This window comes from Coregonus clupeaformis, chromosome 24 (genome assembly GCF_020615455.1).
Source record: "Coregonus clupeaformis isolate EN_2021a chromosome 24, ASM2061545v1, whole genome shotgun sequence".
Taxonomy (NCBI): Eukaryota; Metazoa; Chordata; class Actinopteri; order Salmoniformes; family Salmonidae; genus Coregonus; species Coregonus clupeaformis.
In genome coordinates, this window is record NC_059215.1 from 36,593,685 (window position 1) to 36,616,543 (window position 22,859).

Genomic DNA, 22,859 nt, shown 5'->3' on the forward strand with positions numbered 1-22,859 from the left:
TTGAGCTGTGCTTGATTTGTTCCAATGGAATAGTCCCAAAGGTTCAAACTCCCAGCTAATTCGAGCACACCTCAAATACTTCAATTTGACTTATGTTTTTGACCTAGGTCTGATGGTGACCTTATCTGATATCCAGAACCTGTTTTGTGCTTAATTGCCTCTCCTTGTACTCTGTGTTATTCCAAACATGGCAAGGAGTGTATTGATAGCTATAAAGACTGCTAATTGTGACTTTGTTATTCACACAAGAGGGCCAAACCGAGCGAGCTGTACTGGGCTGGCCTGTTTACACATCTACCATATATTCTGGAACTGAGCTGGAAAGGACAATGTAAAAAGACAATATGAGAGCCATCACAGTATGGTTCGGGTTGGCTCTATAGTGTGAATCAGGCAATTGTTTCTTAATACCAGCTGAAACAGGACTGTGAAATGAAGTCCCGTGTAGCTCAGTTGGTAGAGCATGGCGTTTGCAACGCAAGGGTTGTGGGTTCGATTCCCACGGGGGGGGGGGGGCAGTATGAAAAATGTATGCACTCACTAACTGTAAGTCGCTCTGGATAAGAGCGTCTGCTAAATGACTTAAATGTATTACTGGCGACAGTCACTTGTTATGGCACAGAAGCATTGAATCACACTGACACCTTGTATTCTCCTTCCCTCTTATTGGTGCACTCAGAAAAGAGGAGGAGCGAGCAAAGAAGGAGAAGGAGAGCGAGGAGAAGACGGAGCAGGAGCGACTACGGACCCTGGGTTACGACGAGAGCAAGCTGGCGCCATGGCAACGGCAGATCATTCTAAAGAAAGGAGACATAGCGAAACAGTAAACAGCCCTTCTCCATGGCACCCCCAGGTCCTAGCCCCCAACCCTCTGCACCTTCACTGTCAACCAACCACTACCCCACACCAACCCAACCCCCCTTCACACCCCACCCCAACCAATCTCCACAAGCAGGACCATGTCACCTCCCAACATGCTTTGCAGCTCAGCCATCCTGAAATGGAGTGGCCGCACTAAGATCCTGTGGAAACAAACTGTATGTAGTGCAATGTTAGCGATGATTCAAAAGACTACATTAGCATGTTAAATAGATACACCTCCCCCTTTTTGTCCCGTCAAAACATTTGCTAAAAACTGTAGGTGAAAAATCTGTCGATGTGCCCTTAAGCAAGGCACTTAACCCTAATTGCTCCTGTAAGTCGCTCTGGATAAGAGCGTCTGCTAAATGACTAAAATGTAAATGTAAATGTAGGTATCCCAACTGTATGAAGACCCTAAGTCATGAATCATATACACTATCTTACTTTACATCACGTTGTTTAACATTACTCTTTGTAGGAAATTCCCACACATTACCATACATTAGCACAACCTGGCTCAATGTTGGTCTGTCTTGTGGGGCATTATGGGAAAAGTAATTTTTGACTGGTGATTTACATCTGTCATGGCGATAGGTCCAACAGTTTATCCTAAATGTCATTTTGTGCATTTCCACGATCTGTTTTCCCTGCATCTTCTGCACCCACTACTTACATTGATAACTGAGCTCTTAACCTAAACTGTTGTAGACTACTGTATGTTTGCTTTTAGGATGGAAAGTGTCATGGTCAACGTAATAAGCAACAGCTTGTTGAACAAAACCTCAAGTAAAGCGTAATTCAGAGTGCAATGACGCAGCGACGCGAACATCCCATTGTGACATAGCTACGAGGCTCTGAGGCCACCGTCCGCGTGGGGGACACAGTCCGAATGCGCACCTCCCCATAATTCCCAACTAACGCGGCTCGCCGTACGCGTCCTCTATTCATTTCAATGTGTTGATAGTTGGAGAAATTGCTTGAGCTGTGCTGAGAATTCGAAAAGTATGAAAGCAAACGGTCCGATATTCTAGAACACTGCTGTGCGTACGCATACACGTTTTGGACTCCGATAGACGCTTAAGACTTTTTTTCCTGTGACAGCAGGCCTTTCTAGACTGCATATATCATAATCTCAATTTATTGCACAAAGACATAGAATCAGGCCATTCTACGTAATGATGCTATTTCTCACTGAGCCCATCTGAACTACAGAGATATTATTGAAACAGATGGGAAATTGATAGAGGTCCCTCCTTTACATGTTCTAATTTTTTCAGAGGGCATGAATATCATATGGTTTTTAACTGCAACCATAAACATTTTTAAAATGGGTTTAATTTTGTTAGTTCTGGGAAACGAAATTTAAGTAACGTATCTTAAATGAATGATTAATATATTGAGCATATAACCCTTTTTTATTTTTCAATGAATGTCATTAAATGTTAAGTTATTGTGATCATGGTGAATTGTTTGTGTCTTGCGTATTGTGTCTTATGGATGTCATAATTTACTGTGTTGTCAAAACAAAAGCATGTCTCTTGTTATCCAAGAGAATTGAACACCCCAGACCACATTTCACAACCATGCCAAGAAATATCCATGCAACTTTGAAAAAAAGACTATTTAGCAAATCTCAGAGTTTAACAAGCAAACATGTTTTTCAAAGTGATCTGGAAAATATTAGTGGCACAATTGTAACAGAAGTCGAACCAGCACATTGAATGTTGCAAAAGTCCCAAAAATACATCTGTGACTCCTGTCCTGTGACCCATATCTGGTTTGCCCCAGTAAACATTGGACGTGAATATTTTATGAGCAGATCCCTTTACTAGAGAGTGCTCTCTCTTTCTCTCTTGCCCTCTCTTTCCCTCTCGCTGTCTATTTCCTCTGTGTGTGTCTGAGAAACACAAGTCCTCATGGATGCCCTTATTCTGTGTGTGTTCTCAGGCTAAAATTAAACACTCCTTCAATTATGCTGCTCTGTGTATAATACCATTATGTGGACCACAGGAAAATGTTGGCTTTCTATTCTTTCTCATTGTTTTCCTATAACTGTATTTTCAATCCACCTACAGGTTTTTATCTAGGCAAATTGTGTTTTTTTGCAAGGGGACCAAACTATAGGTAACTCGGGCATCATCTTTCTCAGAAATGACCATAGACACATTGTAGGTTTTATAGGTTGGTAGACTGTGCACTGTAGTTGTTGTGGCTAGAGTTGTTGGACCTCAGAAATGTGCCAGATGTGTCTTTCTGAATGTGTATATAACAAATATATGGGAACCCCTCAATGTCAGAAAATGTGCTGTAGGTGTACTTCATATATTTTGGGTGTACATTTTTGCAAGTGTATCAAACATATACATTACATACATAATATATTATGAAGTGTATGGTCCTTTGTTGAGAAATCATTTGGAAATATTCAATTCATTGGATGCCATATTAATGTTGAAATTTAAAACTATGTAAACGTCATTGCCATTAGAAGATTTTCTATACATAAATACTGTATATAGTAACCCTCAATACTTGTTGTTTCATTGTTCCAAAATTACATGATATTACAGTCCTCAGCCTTGCTTACATAGATTATTGCTTCATTAATGTAAAACTATTTTCAGACTGTCAAATGGAATTAAATAAATCTTTGCTCAAAACATTTGTGTTTACAATTTACTGCAATCTTAGATTTTTGTCAGTTGATTCTCTACTACTGCCTTGCACATGTAATATAGCTGTAGACACACTAGATGGCACCCCCGTCATAGCAAACTCTTCACCAGAACAGGGGAGACCTTTATCCTGGAGTTGGCCCCTGGAGCTGTAGGACCATAGCGGTTATATGAGGGTCTGTAGGCCTACTAATCCATCAAAATCTGTGCGATTTTCAGTCGATCATTGGCCATTTCAACTAATGAAAATATCCATTTACGTTATAAGAATGTGATTTATCTCAGTTGGTAGAGCATGGCGTTTGCAACGCCAGGGTTGTGGGTTCGATTCCCACGGGGGGCCAGTATGAAACATAAAAAAAAGATAATGTAAGTCGCTCTGGATAAGAGCGTCTGCTAAATGTAAATTTACAGTATTATAATACCTCCCTATCATAATCTCAAAAATGAGAATCTACTCCATTGTTTTGGTTGCCATAAGAGATTTGTAAACACATTATGGATAGCTTCAAAACAGGTAGATAAATAATGTTGACTTTTAGCACAGAGACCGCTATTTCAAGTGAAATTTGAGTTTGGAAATGTAGTGAAATGCACCTTGTAGTCCCCTGTAGAGCTTGGCGCTTGCAACGCCAGGGTTGTGGGTTCGTTTCCTACGGGGGGCCAGTATAAAAATGAATGCACTCACTAACTGTAAGTCGCTCTGGATAAGAGCGTATGTGAAAATGTAGGCTAAGCCCTATTGGTTTGTTGGTGGGTCATATTTTATGGTAGGCTAAACAAGCACATTTGTAGCTTTAAATTATGTTGTAATTGTTTTTATCTCAATTTAATCCACTGACAAATACATGAAATGCCATTTCAAAGGGATAATCTATCAATTCAGTTACATTGCAATGGCTTCATACTTAACCTATGTTTCTCTGGAAACTATTCTGAAATTGTTCAAATCTCGCTGTATTGACAGCAGATTAAGGTCGCGTTCACCTGCTCAGACGTTGCATGCATCCACAAACGGTTACGTGTCAAGTCATAGACTGTGTCATCCACTGACAGATTGCTAATACATACATTTTACATTTTAGTCATTTAGCAGACGCTCTTATCCAGAGCGATTTACAGTTAGTGCGTGCATACATTTTCATACTGGTTAGCTGATACTTAAAATACCTATACAGGGGTTGTAAAATCTAGTATGCTTCCGCAACGCCTGGGCAGAGGAACGCGCCCTACCACACCTGTAGTGACGTAGCATGCACAGATTGGGGGGCTCTGTTATTTATGCTAACTGAGGAGGAAGAGTAGGAAAAGTAGTCTACACGAAAGGGAGTCAATTTAGCCTACAATTTCTCTGAGAAATTCCGCGACTGTTCTGCTGGACACATGCACGATATATAATACTTAGTTGTTTGGAAGATGACACGTTTTTTCGAGTTGGACAGGTACAGTAGTACTACATTTATAAATTGTTTTTAATTACGTTTTGTTTAGAACTATAGTGGTCGTGGACCGTGGGAGTGCGACGCTCACATTCCTTTCTAATCCATTTATAAACGGTGAAGTTTTCAAGAGGTGCACCCACAGTGAGTAGGCTATTGTTTTGTTGAAATTATGAACATAAAACACGAATCTGTGATAAATTGAGTTGCTACAAATACTGCATCGATACACTTATTCATAGTTTTGTCTCTACAACGTTGTCTTTGCAAATTCTAGGCTAGCTACCAATTTGAGATCTCATAGCCTACAGCAAACTAGGCGTATTTACCATACATGCATTATTACTTTTTAAAAGTGTATAGTCATTGTGTGATAGGCAGACATTAAACACACATGTTCGGGTGATGCTTGGCCGCAATGCAAGTCGTTTTTCCCTCAAGGCTATACATGCGTCTGTAAAGTAGCCTACTCGGTTTATTACATAGTCCGGTGTAGCTCAGTTGGTAGAGCATGGCGTTTGCAACGCCAGGGTTGTGGGTTCGTTTCCTACGGCAGACCAGTATGGGAAAAAAAGAATGTATGCACTCACTAACTGTAAGTCGCTCTGGATAAGAGCGTCTGCTAAATGACTCAAATGTAAAATAAACTGTTATAAATGCAGTTCGCAGATTTGTGTTGGAGGTATGTAGAGTAGGCGTGAGTCATGGGTTGATTGCCTTGTTATTCCGTTGGGAACTGGCACGGTTAAAGTGCCAATATGTAACTTTTTGGGCGACCCGAGCAAATTTACATAGAACTGTGAGTTATAGATCTATCATTCTACTTGAAAGCAAGTCTAAGAAGCGGTAGAACTGTTCTATGTCGTAATTCTATACTCTACTTTCGGTTTCAAACAGCTGAAACAACAATATTTTTGGTTATAGAAAATATACTTCACAGCGGTTTAAATGGTACAATAATAATTCTCTACACTATCCTAGTTTATTTAGTCACAAACTGAAATTAGGCGAATTATTTGAGTTTTAGCAACCAGGAAATGGCGGAGCGATTTCTGCATAGTGCGACCACAGATAGAACAATGACACAGATATTTCACCGGATGTATAAATGTGAAGCATCCGCTTGGCGTTTCCACTCACTACCAAATATGGTAGTGAGAGGAAGCCCAGTGGCCGGCAGTGGGAGAAGATGGAAGGAGATTAATTTTGCCCGACATTCTGCAAATGTTCTCATCAATGAAACATTTGATATCAGTACAGTTTTCTGTTCCCAAAACTAGAATCTGCTATGAACAGAGTGGACTACGTTTTGTAGACTTTACCCTTTGCCAAAGTTTTAAAAAATCGCGATGTTTAGAAGGAGTACAAAGGCGAATTGAGTTATTGCACACATGCATTTTACACAGTAGGCATTCCCTAACGGAAATATGCAGATGCATGCTAGGACGGGCCAATAGGATCTCAAATTAAATATTTTCACATAACATGGAAATATATGTAAATAGGCTGGTCATCTAGGTTTGTACCAGTAGACTTTCCATCACCATGAAGAAAAACAATCCATAGTACAGTAATTGAGTACATTGAGACATCGAGTGGCTTGTGATGGATGATGTAGCTCAGTTGGTAGAGCCATGGTGCTTGCAATGCTAGGGTTGTGGGTTCGATTCCCATGGGGGGGACCAGTATGAAAATGTATGTACTCAATACTCTAAGTTGCTCTGGATAAGAGTGTCTACTACCATTATTGGTCGCTCAAAATGACGGGTGTTGTAGAAAACAAAGTCATCTCTAACCAATCAGAGTATCAAAGCCAATTACACATTTTCCAAACGCTGCTTTACCCACGTGTGTTCTGGCTCTGGCCCAACCTATTGGTTTCTGGGACCTATCAGAACGGTTAGAATGTGTTTGTTCTAGAAATCGTTGGGGAGGTACTCCGATGGGCAGTGCTATCTGGGATCCTTGGGACATACACTACCGGTCAAAAAAAAGTTTTAGAACACCTGGTCATTCAAGGGTTTTTCTTTATTTTTACTATTTTCTACATTGTAGAATAATAGTGAAGACATCAAAACTATGAAATAACACATGGAATCATGTAGTAACCAAAATTGTGTTAAACAAATCAAAATATTTGAGATTCTTCTTTGCCTTGATGACCGCTTTGCACACTTGACATTCTCTCAACCAGCTTCATGAGGTAGTCACCTGGAATGCATTTCAATTAAAAGGTGTGCCTTCTTAAAAGTTAATTTGTGGAATTTCTTTCATTTTTTTAATGCGTTTGAGCCAATCAGTTGTGTTGTGACAAGGTGGGGGGGTATACAGAAGAGAGCCCTATTTGGTAAAAGACCAAGTCCATATTATAGCAAGAACAGCTCAAATAACCAAAGAGAAACAACAGTCCGTTACTTTAAGACATGAAGGTCAGTCAATACGGAACAACGCTATGATGAAACTGGCTCTCATAAGGACCGCCACAGGAATGGAAGACCCAGAGTTACCTCTGCTGCAGAGGATAAGTTACCAGCCTTAGAAATTGCAGCCCAAATAAATGCTTCAGAGTTCAAGTAACAGACACATCTCAACATCAACTGTTCAGAGGAGACTGCGTGAATCAGGCCTTCATGGTCGAATTGCTGCAAAGAAACCACTACTAAAGGACGCCAGTAAGAAGAAGAGACTTGCTTGGGCCAAGAAACACGAGCAATGGACATTAGACCGGTGGAAATCTGTCCTTTGGTCTGGAGTTCAAATTTGAGATTTTTGGTTCCAACCGCCGTGTCTTTGTGAGACGCGGTGTGAGTGAACGGATAATCTCCGCATGTGTAGTTCCCACCGTAAAGCATGGAGGAGGAGGTGTTATGGTGTGGGGGTGCTTTGCTGGTGACACTGTCTGTGATTTATTTAGAATTCAAGGCACACTTAACCAGCATGGCTACCACAGCATTCTGCAGCGATACGCCATCTCATCTGGTTTGCGCTTAGTGGGACTATCATTTGTTTTTCAACAGGACAATGACCCAACACACCTCCAGGCTGTGTAAGGGCTATTTGACCAAGAAGGAGAGTGATGGAGTGCTGCATTAGATGACCTGGCCTCCACAATCCCCCGACCTCAACCCAATTGAGATGGTTTGAGATGAGTCGGACCGCAGAGTGAAGGGAAAAACAGCCAACAAGTGCTTAGCATATTTGGGAACTCCTTCAAGACTATTGGAAAAGCATTACAGGTGAAGCTGGTTGAGAGAATGCCAAGAGTGTACAAAGCTGTCATCAAGGCAAAAGGTGGCTACTTTGAAGAATCTCAAATATAAAATATATTTTGATTTGTTTAACACTTGTTTTTGGGTACTACATGATTCCATATGTGTTATTTCATAGTTTTGATATCTTCACTATTATTCTACAATGTAGAAAATAGTAAAAATAAAGAAAAACCTTTGAATGACTAGGTGTTCTAAAACCTTTGACCGGTAGTGTACCTACCCTACCCTAACTTTAACCCTTAATGAACCCCATCGTTAACCCCCTAACCTTAACCATTTTACACTGAACAAAAATATATACATTTTCTATACCCTCAAAAATCTGATTTCTCTCAAATTTTGTGCAGAAATTTGTTTAAATCCCTGTTAGTGAGCATTTCTCCTTTGCCAAGATAATCCATCCACCTGACAGGTGTGGCATATCAAGAAGCTGATTTAAACAGCATGATCATTACACAGGCGCATCTTGTGCTGGGGACAATAAAAGGCCACTCTAAAATGTGCAGTTTTGTCACAATGCCACAGATGTCTGATGTTTTGAGGGAGTGTGCAATTGGCATGCTGACTGCAGGAATGTCCACCAGAGCTGTTGCCAGATAATTTAATGTTCATTTCTCTACCATAAGCCACCTCCAACGTCGTTTTAGAGAATGTGGCAGTACGTCCAACCGCAAACCACATATAACCACACCAGCCCAGGACCTCCACATCCGGCTTCTTCACCTGTGGGATCGTCTGAGATGAGCAACTCGGGCAGCTGATGAAACTGTGGGTTTGCACAACCAAAACATTTCTGCACAAACTGTCAGAAACCGTCTAAGGGAAGCTCATCTGCGGGCTTGTCGTCCTCATCAGGCTTGACCTGACTGCAGTTCACCTCATGTTTCAGCGTGATAATGCACGGCCCCATGGGGCAATGATCTGTACACAATTCCTGGAAGCTGAAAATTTCCCAGTTCCTCCATAGCCTGCATACTCACCAGACATGTCACCCATTGAGCATGTTTGGGATGCTCTGGATCAATGTGTACGACCACGTGTTCCAGTTCCCGCCAATATCCAGCAACTTCACACAGTCATAGAAGAGGAGTGGGACAACATTCCACAGGCCACAATCAACAGCCTGATCAACTCTATACGAAGGAGATGTGTCGCGCTACATGAGGCAAATGGGGGTCACACCAGATACTGACTGATTTTCTGATCTACGCCCCTACCTTTTTTTAAAGGTACAGTGCATTCGTTAATTATTCAGACCCCTTCCCTTTTTCCACATTTTGTTACGTTACAGCCTTATTCTAAAATTAAATGCATTTTTTTCCTCAATCTACACACACTACACCATAATGACAAAGCGAAAACAGGTTTTTAGAATTTTTTTGCAAATGTATTAGACATGAAAAACATTACATATTTACATAAGTATTCAGACACTTTGCTATGAGACTGGATTAAGCTCATGTGCATCCTGTTTCCATTGGTCATCCTTGATGTTTCCACAACTTGATTGGAGTCCACCTGTGGTAAATTCAATTGATTGGACATGATTTGGAAAGGCACACACCTGTCTATATAAGGTCCCACAGTTGACAGTGCATGTCAGAGCAAAAACCAAGCCATGAGCTCGAAGGAATTTTCCGTAGAGCTCCGAGACAGGATTGTGTTGAGGCACATATCTTGGGAAGGGTACCAAAACATTTCTGCAGCTTTGAAGGTCCCCAAGAAGACAGTGGCCTCCATCATTCTTAAATCAAATAAGTTTGGAACCACCAAGACTCTTCCTAGAGCTGGCCGCCCGGCCAAACTGCGCGATCAGGGGAGAAGGGCCTTGGTCAGGGAGGTGACCAAGAACCCGATGGTCACTCTGACAGAGCTCCAGAGATCCTCTGTGGAGATGGGAGAACCTTCCAGAAGGAAAACCATCTCTGCAGCACCTCACCAATCAGGCCTTTTGGTAGAGTGACCAGACGGAAGCCACTCCTCAGTAAAAGGTACATGACAGCCCACTTGGAGTTTGCCTAAAGGACTCTCAGACCTTGAGAAGCAAGATTCTCTGGTCTGATGAAACCAATATTGAACTTTTTGGCCTGAATGCCAAGCGTCACGTCTGGAGGAAACCTGGCACCATCCCTACGGTGAAGCATGGTGGTGGCAGCATCATGCTGTAGGGATATTTTTCAGCGGCAGGGACTGGGAGACTAGTCAGGATCAAGGGAAAGATGAACGGAGCAAAGTACAGAGAGATCCGTGATGAAAACCTGCTCCAGAGCGCTCAGGACCTCCGACTGGGGCGAAGGTTCACCTTCCAACAGGACAACGACCCTAAGCACACAGCCAAGACGACTACGCAGGAATGGCTTCGGGACACGTCTCTGAATGTCCTTGAGTGGCCCAGCCAGAGCCCGGACTTGAACCCGATCGAACATCTCTGGAGAGACCTGAAAATAGCTGTGCAGCGACGCTCCCCTTCCAACCTGACAGAGCTTGAGAGGATCTGCAGAGAAGAATCTGAGAAACTCCCCAAATACAGGTGTGCCAAGCTTGTAGCGTCATTCCCAAGAAGACTCGAGGCTGTAATCGCTGCCAGAGTTGCTTCAACAAAGTACTGAGTAAAGGATCTGAATACTTATGTAAATGTAATATTTCTGTTTAAAAATTTTAATTATTATAAATTAGCAAACATTTCAAAACTTGTTTTCGCTTAATCATTATGGGGTATTGTGTGTAGATTGATAAGGAAAAAACTAACAATTTTAATCCATTTTAGAATAAGGCTGTAATGTAACAAAATGTGGAAAAAGTCAAGGGGTCTGAATACTTTCCGAATGCACTTTATGAACTGTAACTCAGTAAAGTTTTTAATGGTTGTGTTTTTATATTTTTGTTCAGTGTACATTCAATGTGGTAGGGACGTCCCAAGGATCCCGGATAGTAAGGGCCGTACTCGGATCCAGACTCATTGTGTAGAAGCAACTAACGTCCGTGGGAGTGACGTAGCGTTTGGCCAGAGCAAGTAGTTTGGGTAGCCAGGCAACATCGGTTGGCTAGTTGTCTGGCATTTGAGCTGAAAATTCAAAGCAAAACATTCACATTGAGTATCTATTTCCACCCCTAATTACCACATTCCATGGTGTTTGTCTTTGTTGAAACATTAATGCCAAAGTGAAACAAATGTTTATTTTTATAGTTACATTCAATTGCAAAATTTAAATCCCCTACTTGGTTCAAGTTGACATCCTGTAGTTGTCCCAACAGTCTCTATGCTGCTATGGTAGCCTGTTGCTGATGCTGCAGAGATAACCGAGCTCTCAGGCAGGCAGACATTGAACCACCGGGACCAGGGCAGGACCAGGGATGACCAACAGACAGTCAGACGGCTCCATGGGCGACCAGACCTCCCTCCTGCTGGAGCGACGCTTCTCTTCCGACCTGCAGCTGGACTGCGACTCGATGGACAACCACCACGGCCAACCGCAGGGCTCACCCACGTCCCAGGCCGAGCCCTCGTTGGCCGAAGTCTCCAAGGGGCGGAAGCCAGTGGTCCTGAGCACTCAGAGTGCTGCGGCACGGAAGCTGGGCACCCAGCAGCTCATCCCCAAGAGCCTGGCGGTGGCCAGTCGGCCAAATAAGCCCCGCCACCACACCACCGTGGTCACCTTCCCCTTGGGTCTGGAGGCCGCCTCCACCACCTCCTCCTCCAGGAGCCGTCACTCCGCCATGGGGCCTGACGTGTCCTGGGAGGACTACGACAGCGACGGGGATGGCGTCTCACTGAGGAGGAACCGCAGGAACCAGTCGTACCGGGTGGCGGTGACCAGCCTCGACATAGACGCCATGGCTGGGAACCACGGGGGCGCAAACACGCTCATGCCCGTAAAGGAAGACAGCAGAGCCTCCAGCCCAGGGCCGGCACGCGGTCCCGGACGCAAGGCAAGTGGGAGCGAGTCGCTGGCTTAATTCCATCTCTAGCCCCCTGCTATGCCCTAGGGGTAGGCAACCCTGGTCCTGGAGCGCCACAGGCACTCTGTGTTTTTGATTGAACATGTTTGCTTTAGACCTGGGAGACCAGGCCTGTTGAAATTAGCCAATCACTGAAACTGGGGGGGATTGGTAGAAGACTACTGTGGTTCTGGAAGGGATAGTTGTATCAGACACCTCACTCCTCAGTTAGTGTCTATCCAGAAACCTAGCTGTCTTGAGTCATCAGTGCCAAAGTGCTGGTGATAAGTCCCTCAGTTAGAAGCCTTTTTAGTTAGAATGAGGTCAAATTTCCAGGACAACTTCCCATGCATAAACTGTTAGTGTTGTCAGTCGAGGAAGTCCACCTGCACTATGGTTTTAACATGGAGCAAAACATACTGACAAAATTGAGAGAGAGAGAGCGCCATGTCCTTCTATGGAGGCCCTCTTCCCCCCTTCATTCCTCTAAGATATACAGTATGTGATCGTATACCAATGTAAGCAAGGTTTGAAATATTATATATGTTTGCAAATTGACCGCAAGAAGCCCAGTCTACAAATTATTTGTAATTATGTTCCAGCCCCCTGACCATCTGCTCAATAACAAATCATCCTGTGGCTGAATCTAGTTGATGATCCCTGCTCTATGATTAAATAATGTTGTGTTTCCACCATCTCCCTTCTAGAGAACCTTGGGGAGAAAGAGGAACCAGAAGCACGGGGGCTCATTCAAAGACGGTACTTATGTGTCACTCCTCCCGGCTGACAGAGCTTTGTCCCTAGAGATGCAGATGACTAGTCATGCCAGTGTATTTCTGCATACGTTTGTGAAAGAGCAGAAACAGACACCCAGGCTAGCAGATGACAGGAAAATATCAAATGGCAAAAAACTGCTAGCATCTGGGTTATTCGATTAAAAAATGTATATGGCAAAGCCAGGAGATGAACCGAAATTCAGTTCTTAAATCGATAATTGGCCATTATTTCTTTCAAGTGAAGATTTCTCAATCATTGTCATTTTCAATTCACTTCCTGAAGTTCAAATGGAATTGGTTGACCTGTATTCCTGGTTAGCATGTGGCTTCGTCCTGCAACGAGCCATTGTTTACAGACAGATCGCTCGTTGCAGAAGCTTCCGTAGCCTGGCGTCCTTGATCAACCAAATCTAAACTATTCGGTTTCACCAAAATAATGTTTTAACGGTACAGAGGCATATCCAGTATCTCTAAGAACAATACTTAAAATTCGTCGGGTTGAATGTGTCCTTCGCTATCAAATAAGCGTTTAAAACTTGTTTTTATCCAGGGTATCCCATTTTCAGCCTGTACAAGTGGGAGATACTAATTTGTGACTGCGTGTTCTAAAATGGACAACAATGGCAGCCCACAGTTGGAAAATTGGGAAACCCTGGACAAAAACATGTTTTAAACGCTTATTTTATAGCGAAGAAAATATTCAACCGGACTATTTGCATCCCCCCCCACCCCCCCGCACATTGACTCTGTACCGGTACCCCCTGTATATAGCCTCACTACTGTTATTTTACTGCTGCTCTTTCATTATTGGTTAAGGGCTTGTAAGTAAGCATTTCACTGTAAGGGCCACACCTGTTGTATTCGGCGGATGTGACAAATAAAATTTGATTTGATTTGGAAACGGTAGCCTCAAGGAGGCTACATAGAACGCAACAGAAAATCTCTCAGCTCTAAATGCACTCAGCATACCAAATATTTGGAATATCCTGCATTTTAATATGCTCCATTTTCCTCTTCATTTTTAATCACCATTGGTCATTCCATTTCTCATTTAAGTACGTTAACATGCACACTAATAATTCGATATTAAACTGATTAAGGCAGAGTATGGTATTAGTCATGTAAACACCTTGATCTGCTTATCTTAATCAGGGTAAGGTCATAATGGAAGTAAACATATGCCGATTAAAGCACCTGGTTTTCTGTTAGGATATGGCGCTGGAACGCTTAATCGGTGTTCCAGCTGTGTATTTGATCTGTACACATGCCAGCACCGGTAACGCAAGCCTCCCTCTTGTGCGCAAGTAAAGTGAGTTTGGAAAAACGTATGCATCTTAGAATCAAACTCAGAATCAAATAGTCTTCGCAAAAATAACATGGTCACTGGTAGAACGTTTATTTTGATTGCCGATTTTCTGCATGTATTAAAAGGCCCATCAGTACCCTGATTTCAGTTGTGCCCATGTATACAGGAAATTGTTCTTGCAAAGCATGTAAATGTTTTAAACAAACTATTATATTAATCTGACTATCTACAATAATTGTATTATCCATGCGGAATGTGTCAAATTAAGTGTTCTTAATGACAGTGAAGTGAGGACTTTAAGTTCTTCATACATTTCAACATTTTCCATGTCAGTGTCACATAACTACAAAAATAAAGGTATTCCAATTCGATTCTCTTGCCCGCAGATCCTCGGCTGTACCAGGAGATCAGGGAGCGGGGGCTGCAGCCCACCGCTATTGCGGAGGAGGATGACTTTGTCCATGTGGAGCCACCCGGGGAGGACCAGGCCATCGTGGTAAAGAGCTACAGGCCAGCGCAGGTCACCTGGAGCTCGCTACCACAGGTAAGCAGGGAGGAGCAGAGGGGTCTCCCAGGCCAGGGGGGGCTGGTAGGGGCACAGATGTGGGGTCCGAACCCTAACGGCAGATATCTGTGTGACTGTGCATCAACACCAAACTTTGGCGCGGATCATACGCTTGAAAGAAGGCAGTAAAAGGGATGGTTTTCTGACATTTTAACCCAATCTTAACTCCTCGAGGCAAGAAAACAATTATGTGGCTGTCTTAGAATTTTAATTCAAGCTCTACGGAAAGCCTTGTGTAGTAAACAATACATGGACTGTATGAAAATGTGGCCTAAAAACATCCTAAAATAACTCGCACACTTCAATTCAACTTATATTGTGACTATCACTCGAAGATGTGTGTTTAGACTTAAAATTAAAGATTTTAGGAACAGAACTGTTATATTTTTATTTATTTTATTATTTTTCTCCCCAATTTCGTGATATCCAATTACGATCGTCTCATCGCTGCAACTCCCCAACAGCCTCGGGAGAGGCAAAGGTCAAGTCATGCATCCTCTGAAACAACATGACCCGCAAACCGCACCTCTTAACACCCACCTGCTTAACCCGGAAGCCAGCCGCACCAATGTGTCGGAGGAAACACTTTTCAACTGACGACCAAAGTCAGCCTGCAGGCGCCCGGCCAGCCACAAGGAGTTGCTAGAGCGCGATGAGCCAAGTAAACTCCCCCTGGCCAAACCCTCCCCTAACCCGGACGACGCTGGGCCAATTGTGCGCCGCCCTATGGGACTCCCGGTCATGGCCGGTTGTGACACAGCCTGGGATCAGCTCTAACTCTGCATATTACAACATTTTCAGGGCAATTGCATTCCCATATGGATACAGTTTGCTGACTGAGTGCTCTGACATACTGCTTAAGTAACATATTACAGTTTTATGATGTTGTAATGCCAATGACTGTGTCAGTTTATGTACTAATCATTTTGCTGTGAACGTCTTCCTCTATGCCTCAGGTGAAGGATACCGGCATTCTTCAGATGATCTCTGCTGAGGAGCGGAAACGACAGGAGGTAAGGGGCTGTGTGTGTTGAGTGAGTTTACAGCAGGCTCTTTGAGAGTGCCTGCTCTGGGACTCTTTATTGGTAGTCAGAACACACTATTGTCTAAATATCAAAGTCCACCCGGTACGCTCTCTGTGTGCTAAAACAGCCACACCCTCTATTTGTTGGCCACCTTAGTCCCTCCACTCCCGCTGGCTAACCCTGTTATATCAATAGCACGATCACTCTTCTCAAAAGTCTTAGAAGCACCTAGCTGAGTTTCAAACTAGATTTATCAATGATACATCTTCTGTAAGGTGAATGCGTAAAGTTATAGCTAGCTTGAACTATTAGTCCATATATTTGATTGGATTAAAGTTTCCAGGAAAGTGTCCTTTGGAACCAACAACCATTGTAATGTACAGGCATGGCTCTCTATTGCGTATGAATTGGACATGGTCCATTCAAAATGGTAAAAGATGTCTAACATTTTGTTCCCATACAAGTTGGGAACACAGTAGACGTCATTAAAATGAAAAGTGTTCTTCAAAGTACCGTTTCACCTTTCAGCGACCTTTTGGTTTCCAAACAAGTGGCCTTTGCATCCCATTCACGATATGATTATCCCATTTAATCCTTTATACATCTTGCAAGGTTATTTTACTATAACAGTTAACCCTAGGGACGCTTCTGTGAATGAAACAAACTGAATGGCGAAGCAACGTTCTCTATCATTGCTGTTGTTTGCTAATTATTGTTGTTAGCAGTATGCGTCCAGCTTTATCTTTGAATCTGCTCCAACCTGGTCCCATGTTTCATGAGCTGAAATAAAAGATCCCAGAAATGTTCCATATGCACAAAAAGCTTATTTCTCCCAAATTTTGTGCACAAATTTGTTTACATCCCTGTTAGTGAGCATTTATCCTTTGCCAAGATAATCCACCCACCTGAGTGTGCAATTGGCTTGTTGACTGCAGGAATGTCCATCAGAGCTGTTGCCAGAGAATGTAATGTTAATTTATCTACCATAAGCTGCCTCCAATGTCCAACCGCCCTCACAACCGCAGACAGTAACCACGTCAGCCCAGGACCTCTAAATCCGGCTTCTTCACCTGTGGGATTGTCTGAGACCAGCTACCCGGACAGCTGATGAAACTGTGGGTTTGCACAACCGAATAATTTCTGCACAAACTCAGAAACCGTCTCAGGGAAGCTCATCTGCGTGCTCCTTGTCCTCACCAGGGTCTTGACCTGACTGCAGTTAGGCGTCGTAACCGACTTCAGTGGGCAAATGCTCACCTTCGATTGCCACTGGCACGCTGGAGAAGTGTGCTCTTCATGGATGAATCCCAGTTTAAACTGTACCGGGCAGATGGCAGACAGCGTGTATGGCGTCGTGTTGGCGAGCGGTTTGCTAAAGTCAACTTTGTGAACAGGGTGCTCCATGGTGGCGGTTATGGTATGGGCAGGTATAAGCTGCGGACAACGAACACAATTGCATTTTATCGATGGCAATTTGAATGCACAGAGATACCGTGATGTACCACCAGTCGTGACAGTACCACCCCCCCACCCCCGACACGCAGCTCCAGCAGTGCGACGGCCAGGAGGACGCGGAGCAGGGCGAGCCGGATGGCGACAGTGGAAATCCCGCAACAGGGAGGGATCGAGGATATCCCTCACCGGGACCCAGCACCGTTCCTCCGGACCATACCCTTCCCACTCCACGAGGTACTGAATGCCCCCCACCCGACGCCTCGAATCCAGGATGGAACGGACAGAGTACGCCAGGGCCCCCTCGAAGTCCAGTGGAGGTGGAGGAACCTCCCGCACCTCAGACTCCTGGAGCGGACCAACCACCACCGGCCTGAGGAGAGATACATGAAACGAGGGGTTAATACGGTAATCAGGGGGAAGTAATAACCTATACGTGACATCGTTGATTCTCCTCAGGACTTTGAACGGCCCCACAAACCGCGGGCTCAGCTTCCGGCAGGGCAGGCGGAGGGGCAGATTCCGGGTCGAGAGCCAGACCCGATCCCCCGGTACGAAGACCGGGGCCTCACTGCGGTGACGGTCAGCGTTGACCTTCTGACGATGCACGTCTCCTCCGCGCGCCGAAACCAGTCATCCACCACAGGAGCCTCGGTCTGGCTCTGGTGCCACGGTGCCAGAACCGGTTGGTAACCTAAAACACATTGGAATGGTGTTAGGTTAGTAGAGGAGTGGCAGAGAGAGTTGTTATTCTGCTAAATGACTAAAATGTCAAATGTAATGGCAAGAACACCGACCACTCCCCCGGCCGGTCCTGGCAGTAGGACCGCAGGAACCTACCCACATCCTGATTTACCCATTCCACCTGCCCATTTGACTCTGGGTGGAACCCAGAGGTCAGGCTGACCGAGACCCCCAGACGTTCCATGAACGCCTTCTAAACCTTGGACGTGAACTGGGGACCTCGGTCGGACACTATATCCTCTGGCATCCCGTAGTGCCGGAAGACGTGAGTGAACAGGGCCTCCGCAGTCTGCAGGGCCGTGGGGAGACCGGGCAGAGGAAGGAGGTGGCAGAACTTGGAGAAGCGGTCCACAATGACCAGGATGGTGGTGTTACCTTGGGAGAGGGGAAGATCAGTAAAAAATCAATACTAAGGTGAGACCTTTGTCGTTGTGTAACTGGTAAAGGTTGTAGCTTACCCGCTGGGAGGTGCCTAGGTGCCTTACTCTGGGCGCACACCGAGCAGGAGGAGATGTACCCCCTCATGTCCTTAGCCAAGGTAGGCCACCAGTACTTTCCGATCAAGCAGCGCACTGTATGACCTGGGTGACCAGAGGAGGGTGACGTGTGTGCCCAGAAGATCAGACGATCACGGATAAGATCAGACGATCACGGATAAGAGCAGGCACGTACCGCAGCCCAGCTGGACACTGTGGTGGAGATGGATCTGTGCGTAATGCCTGCTCTATATCCACGTCCATCGCCCATACTACCGGCGCCACAATGCGGGAGTATGGGGGTGTTGTCTCTGGGCCTCTCCTGTGTCATACAGCCGGGACAGTGCGTCTGCCTTCACGTTCTTCGTACCCGGAATGTATGACAGTGTAAAATCAAACCGGGTGAAGAATAGGGCCCACCTGGCCTGGCAAGGATTCAGCCTCCTCGCTGCCCGGATGTACTCCAGGTTACGGTGGTCCGTCCAGACGAGGAAAGGGTGTTTTGCCCCTTCGAGCCAATGCCTCCACACGGTCAAAGCTCGGACAACAGCTCCCGATCTCCAACATCGTAGTTCTGCTCTGCCGGGCTGAGCTTCTTAGAGAAGAAGGCACAGGGGCGGAGCTTGGGTGGCGTGCCCGAGCGTTGGGACAGGACAGCGCCTATCCCTACCTCGGACGCATCCACCTCCACTACGAACGGTAGTGATGGATCAGGGTGGACCAGTACTGGAGCTGAAGTGAACAGACCCCGCAGTCTCCTGAAGGCCAGGTCAGCCTAAGCAGAGCAGCGGAGCTGGGACGGCCCACCCTTCAACAGGGATGTAATGGGAGCTGCAACCTTGCAAAAGCCCCGGATAAACCTCCGATAGTAGTTGGCAAAGCCAAGGAGGCGCTGCACCTCCTTAACCGTGGTTGGAGTCGGCCAATTACTCACGGCTGAAATGCGATCTCCCTCCATCTCCACACCTGAGGTGGTAATGCGGTATCCGAGGAAGGAGATGGACTGCTGGAAAAACATACACTTCTCTGCCTTGGCATAAAGGTCATTTTCCAACAGTCGGGCCAGCACTTTGCGAATCAGGGACACGTGCTCGGCGCGAGTAGCGGAATACATCAGGATGTCATCGATGTAGACCACCACACCGCGAACAAGCATGTCCCGAAACACCTCGTTCACAAAGGACTGGAAGACGGATGGCGCATTCATCAAACCGTAGGGCATCACCAGGTATTCATAATGCCCCATGGTTGTGCTGAATGCTGTCTTTCACTCATCCCCCTCCCGAACACGCACCAGGTTGTATGCACTCCTGAGATCTAGCTTAGTGAAGAAGCGCGCCCCATGCATTGACTCAATTACTGAAGGATTGAGGGGGAGAGGATAACTAAATCTAATCGTCTCCTTGTTCAGTGATCGATAATCAATGCACGGGCACAGAACGCCGTCTTTCTTCTTCACAAAGAAGAAACTCGAGGAGGCGGGTGAAGTGGAGGGACGTATATACCCCTGGCTCAGGGACTCGGAGATGTATGTTTCCATAGCCTCCGTTTCAGCCTGCGACGGGGTACACATGACTCCTGGGAGGCACAGCGTCTACCCGAAGGTTTATCACGCAATCCCCCGCCCGATGAGGTGGTAATTTAGTCGCACTCGTCTTTGAAAACTTGTGCGCCAAATCGAGTTATTCGGGGGGAATGCGCACAGTGGAGGTACCGTCTGGACTTTCCACCGTGGTTGCACCAACGGAAACATCTAGACACCAACCCTGACACTCTCACGACCACCCAGTGAGAGCCCTCTGCGGCCATGAGAAGGTGGGGTTGTGGAGTGCTAGCCAAGGGATACCTAATACCACAGGGAAAGCAGGAGACTCAATAATCGAAAAATTACCTGCTCATAATGTGTCTCCTGGGTGATCATGGTGACTGGTATAATGACTTCATAACAAACCCGGAACCTAATGGTCGACTATGGAGTGCTCTGATGGGGAGTGGAATTGATAAGGGAACCAATGAAATGCCATGACGGCGTGAGAATGCCCTGTCCATAAAGTTCCCAGCTTCGCCTGAATCGACTAGCGCCTTACACTGGGGAACTACCATGTGATCGGGAAAGTGGATAGGTAGGGTACAGTGCGCAGCAGAGGGCTCTGAACAAGTGTGGGTGTTCAATACCTGGGGTGATGCGAGAGTGCCCTGCCTGCTGCTTCCAGGCCCAAAATAACATTGACTACGACGTGTGGTGTACTGTCCCTTTGTGCCACCAGAGTGGCACTGTCGCTGTCCTCCTCCGCTCTCTCGGCCGGCGGCTCCACCCAGTTCCATCGGCTCGGGATCCGAGTCGTCGTCCGGGGTGGAAACGGGCAGACCCCTACCAGGACGTACTCTGGCTTCCAGCAGGTTGTCCAAACGAATGGCCATGTCCACCAGTTTATTGAAGGACAACATGGTGTCCCGGCAGGCTAGCTCGCGTCGGACATCCTCCCGCAGATGGCACCGGAAATGGTAGATCAGGGCCCGCTCGTTCCACCCGGACCCCGCTGCCAGAAACTCCAACGCGAAGTCCTGCGCGGTCCTCGTCCCCTGCCTCAGGTGGACCAGCTGCTCGCCCGCCTCTCGACCCTCTGGCGGGTGATCGAAGACCGCCCGAAAGAGGCGAGCGAACTCCCCGTAGTCCTCCAACGCGGCTCCTCCTTCGTTCCACACCCCGTTGGCCCACTCCAGGGCTTTCCCACAGAGGCAGGAAATGAGGACGGACACCTTCTCCCGCTCCGATGGCGCCGGCCTGATGCTGGAGAAGTACAGCTCCATTTGGAGGAGGAATCCCTGGCACAGCGCCGCCGTCCCATCAAACGCCCGTGGTCGGGATATCTGGATCCCTCCGGGTGCTGGGGTGTAGGTGGCTGGATCCGGTTGGCCAGCTGGTCTCGACAGATCGGGTCCTCTCCAGGCGTTGGACGACCTGAAGAACCCGATCCATCGCTTCCCCCAAGCTGGCCAGCATCGTGGAATGCTCTTGGACCCGTGCCACGACTCCAGGCATGCGCTCTTCTCCTGCTGACTCCATAGCGGGTGGGTGATTCTGTGATGAGTGTGATGGAAAGGAGTCAGGCGCAGGAGGGTAATCACCGAATACAGAGTTTATTCATGTGAATAGTTATGCACGCTCAAGTGCTGTTTTTTTGGGTGTTATTTCTTGTTTGTTTCACACACACAAAAAAATGTGCATCTTCAAAGTGGTAGGCATGTTGTGTAAATCAAATGATACAAACCCCCCAAAAATCAATTTGAATTCCAGGTTGTAAGGCAACAAAACAGGAAAAATGTATATTAAGTTGGTTTATAATACTTTTTTTAAATGTAGATGTTCTAAAGGCGCACATCGGCTGCTTGTATGTGTGGAGGCCTGTAGATGCTAAACCTGTTTATGTTAATTAACGGTCAATTACCGAGACCGGCAGGCTTTTGCATGACAATAACTGGCTCGCCACAGCCCTAACTGTAACTCAGTAAAATCTTTGAATTTGTTGCATGTTGCATTTTTATATTTTTGTTCAGTGTAGTTCACTAGTGTTCATTGCACAATACAGGTCTTCTGGGGGTTTTTTTGGGGGGGGATTCTCCCTGCCATATAAGGGGTGTTTTTTTCCCACTGACATTCTCTCACGTGGTTTTGGCAGGCCATCTTTGAGATCATCACCTCGGAGTATTCGTACCTCCACAGCCTCGGCATCCTGGTGCGCCACTTCAAAGGGAGCGCGCGCGCTGCGGAAGACCATGACTGCCACTGAGCACCACCACCTCTTCTCCAACATCACTGTAATCGAAGGTGTCAGCAAAAGGTACTATATTTCTCCGGACTCCAATTGGAGACCGCTGGGTTAGGATGGTCTCAGTTTGAAGGCCACGACATTTCGATCTGGCCTGCAGTTGGAATAGTGAGGTTATTTAGTGGGAAACATTAATCTGGCAAATGGGGCCGTAGTCTATATACCTTTTAATGGACACATTAATGCAGACTGTTTGCCTAATCCAGACCGCTATGTGCTTTAGTAGTCAACTCCTCTGAATATCGTTGGGGTGGCCATACATACTAGGGCTGGGAATTGCCATGGACCTCACGATACGATATTCTCACAATATTTAGGTGCCGATACGAAATGTATTGCGATTCTCACGATTCTATATGTATTGCCGTTCAATACTGTGATTTTATTGCGATTCCATGGTCCAAACATATAGCTCACCATATGTCTGCTGCAGAGTGATGAGTGAGCCATGAGAAAATAAAAGATACTGGAGTTTTGGTGCAGGTACAGCCAACTAACA

General features: G+C 45.8%; 2 protein-coding genes across 3 annotated transcripts in view; both read left to right on the forward strand.

Annotated features, from left to right (window-relative positions):
• Positions 1-3,508, forward strand: part of espn (espin) — a 110,738-nt gene extending 107,230 nt beyond the window's left edge. For both annotated transcript variants that reach the window (XM_041846058.2, XM_045207172.1), the window contains one exon: positions 680-3,508. In XM_041846058.2, coding sequence (XP_041701992.2) covers positions 680-827 — 148 coding nt within the window. In that variant the 3' untranslated portion in view covers positions 828-3,508. The remainder of the gene's footprint in view (positions 1-679) is intronic.
• A 1,338-nt stretch (positions 3,509-4,846) lies between these two features.
• arhgef16 (Rho guanine nucleotide exchange factor (GEF) 16) overlaps positions 4,847-22,859 on the forward strand; it is a 30,945-nt gene continuing 12,932 nt past the window's right edge. Inside the window, 7 exon segments of the mRNA XM_041846055.2 lie at positions 4,847-4,978; positions 11,503-12,177; positions 12,894-12,945; positions 14,655-14,812; positions 15,790-15,846; positions 22,211-22,291; positions 22,293-22,372. Of these exon segments, the coding sequence (XP_041701989.2) occupies positions 11,602-12,177; positions 12,894-12,945; positions 14,655-14,812; positions 15,790-15,846; positions 22,211-22,291; positions 22,293-22,372 (1,004 nt within the window). The 5' untranslated portion in view covers positions 4,847-4,978; positions 11,503-11,601.